Genomic DNA, 1,629 nt, shown 5'->3' on the forward strand with positions numbered 1-1,629 from the left:
TTGATGATCTCCTTTTTTACAACTTCTTGCATGGCTTCGCTGAGTCTCCTTTGATGTTTAGTATATGGTTTGGCACCTTCCTCCAAGTTAATCTTGTGCATGCAAAATGCGGGGCTTATCCCCCGAATATCCGCCAATGTATATCCAATAGCCTTCTTCCTCTTTTGTAGCACCGCCAATGTAGCATCTACCTACACGTTAGTCAAACAAGAGGAAAGAATAATTCATAAAGTAGAAGAAGGTCCAAGAAATTCATATCGAAGATGTGGAGGCAATGGATTAAACTCTAAGATAGGAGGCTCCTCGATCGAGGGCTTTGTTGGGGTAGTTGTCCTATTTTCAAGATCCAAGGATAATTTGCGGGGCTCGTAAGTGTACGACCCCATTTCTTGCAACGAGTTCACACATTCCATGAAGCCATCCGTTTCTTCATCATCAAAGTTGAGCAAGACAGCCTCCAATGACAACACTTGTTTCATCTACAATCACATCGGTCACCAGGTCTACGAAAGAATACGCCTCTTTGCTATTGGGTTGCCGCATGGACTTACACATATGGAAAACCACTATTTCATCACCAACCCGGAAGGTAAGTTCTCCGGCTTCAACATCAACTAGAGCCTTCCCCGTAGCAAGGAAAGGTTTATCAAGAATAATAGGTACCTCACAGTCAAGAATGGCAAAATCCGCCGGAAGAATGAATTTATCAACACGAACCAATACATCTTCAATCACTCTCAATGCTCTCTTTATGGTACGATCGGCTATTTGTAATCTCATAGATGTGGGTCTTGGTTTTCCAATTCCCAAAGTCTGAAAAACTGAATAGGGCATCAAATTGATACTTGCCCCAAGATCACAAAGAGCTTTTGCAAACTCGGCACTCCCAATGGTATAAGGAATCATGAAAGCGCCGGGATCCTCCAACTTAGGAGCCATTGAATGCAAAATTGCACTCACTTGATGAGTCATTTTTATAGTTTCAAAATTCATCGATCTCTTCTTTGTCACTAAGTCCTTCATAAACTTTGCATAACCGGGCATTTGCTCCAAGGCTTCAACCAATGGCAGATTGATAAATAGGCTCTTCATCATGTCAATGAACTTTTGGAATTGATTCTCGCCATTTTCTTTGGTGAGCCTTTGAGGATATAGACGAGGAGGCCTAGGCATTGGCGCCTTGGCCTTTTGCACTACCGGTTCCGGTATATCAACGATGTGATCCCTAGACGTATTCACTTCCTCTTGAGCTTCCTCCTCAATATCATCAATATCATTCCGCACTTTCTCATTTGCTTTCACCACATTATCCGGGATCTCATCTTTTTGAACCACTAGCTCATCATCTACAAGCTTCCATTGATTCGAGGTAGGTGTATCCCCACCTTTTCCACTCTTTGTAGTAACGGCCATGGCATGTCCCGTGTTGTTTCCACCCTTTGGGTTCACCACCGTGTCACTTGGTAGTGCCTCCTTAGGACGAGTGTTTAGGGCTTGAGAGATTTGCTCTATTTGGACTTCCACGTTTCAGATAGATGTATTGTGAGAGGCAAGTTGGGCATCAGAGTCAGCATTTTTCTCCATCATTTGCTTAAACATGTTCTCAATTCGTCCCATCTCATTGTTGGA

At 43.1% G+C, this 1,629-nt stretch overlaps 1 protein-coding gene across 1 annotated transcript; it reads right to left on the reverse strand.

Moving 5' to 3' along the window:
* Positions 1-435: 435 nt before the first annotated feature.
* On the reverse strand, positions 436-1,413 carry LOC138895274 (uncharacterized). Its single transcript, XM_070179949.1, has one exon. It carries the CDS (start codon positions 1,411-1,413, stop codon positions 436-438), a length of 978 nt encoding a protein of 325 aa, XP_070036050.1.
* Positions 1,414-1,629: the final 216 nt, after the last annotated feature.

This window comes from Nicotiana tomentosiformis, chromosome 7, assembly GCF_000390325.3.
Source record: "Nicotiana tomentosiformis chromosome 7, ASM39032v3, whole genome shotgun sequence".
Taxonomy (NCBI): Eukaryota; Viridiplantae; Streptophyta; class Magnoliopsida; order Solanales; family Solanaceae; genus Nicotiana; species Nicotiana tomentosiformis.

What these genes read in the sequence shown, in the direction of transcription:
- LOC138895274 (XM_070179949.1), bottom strand. Translation starts at nt 1,413, where the DNA reads ATGGCCGTTACTACAAAGAGTGGAAAAGGTGGGGATACACCTACCTCG.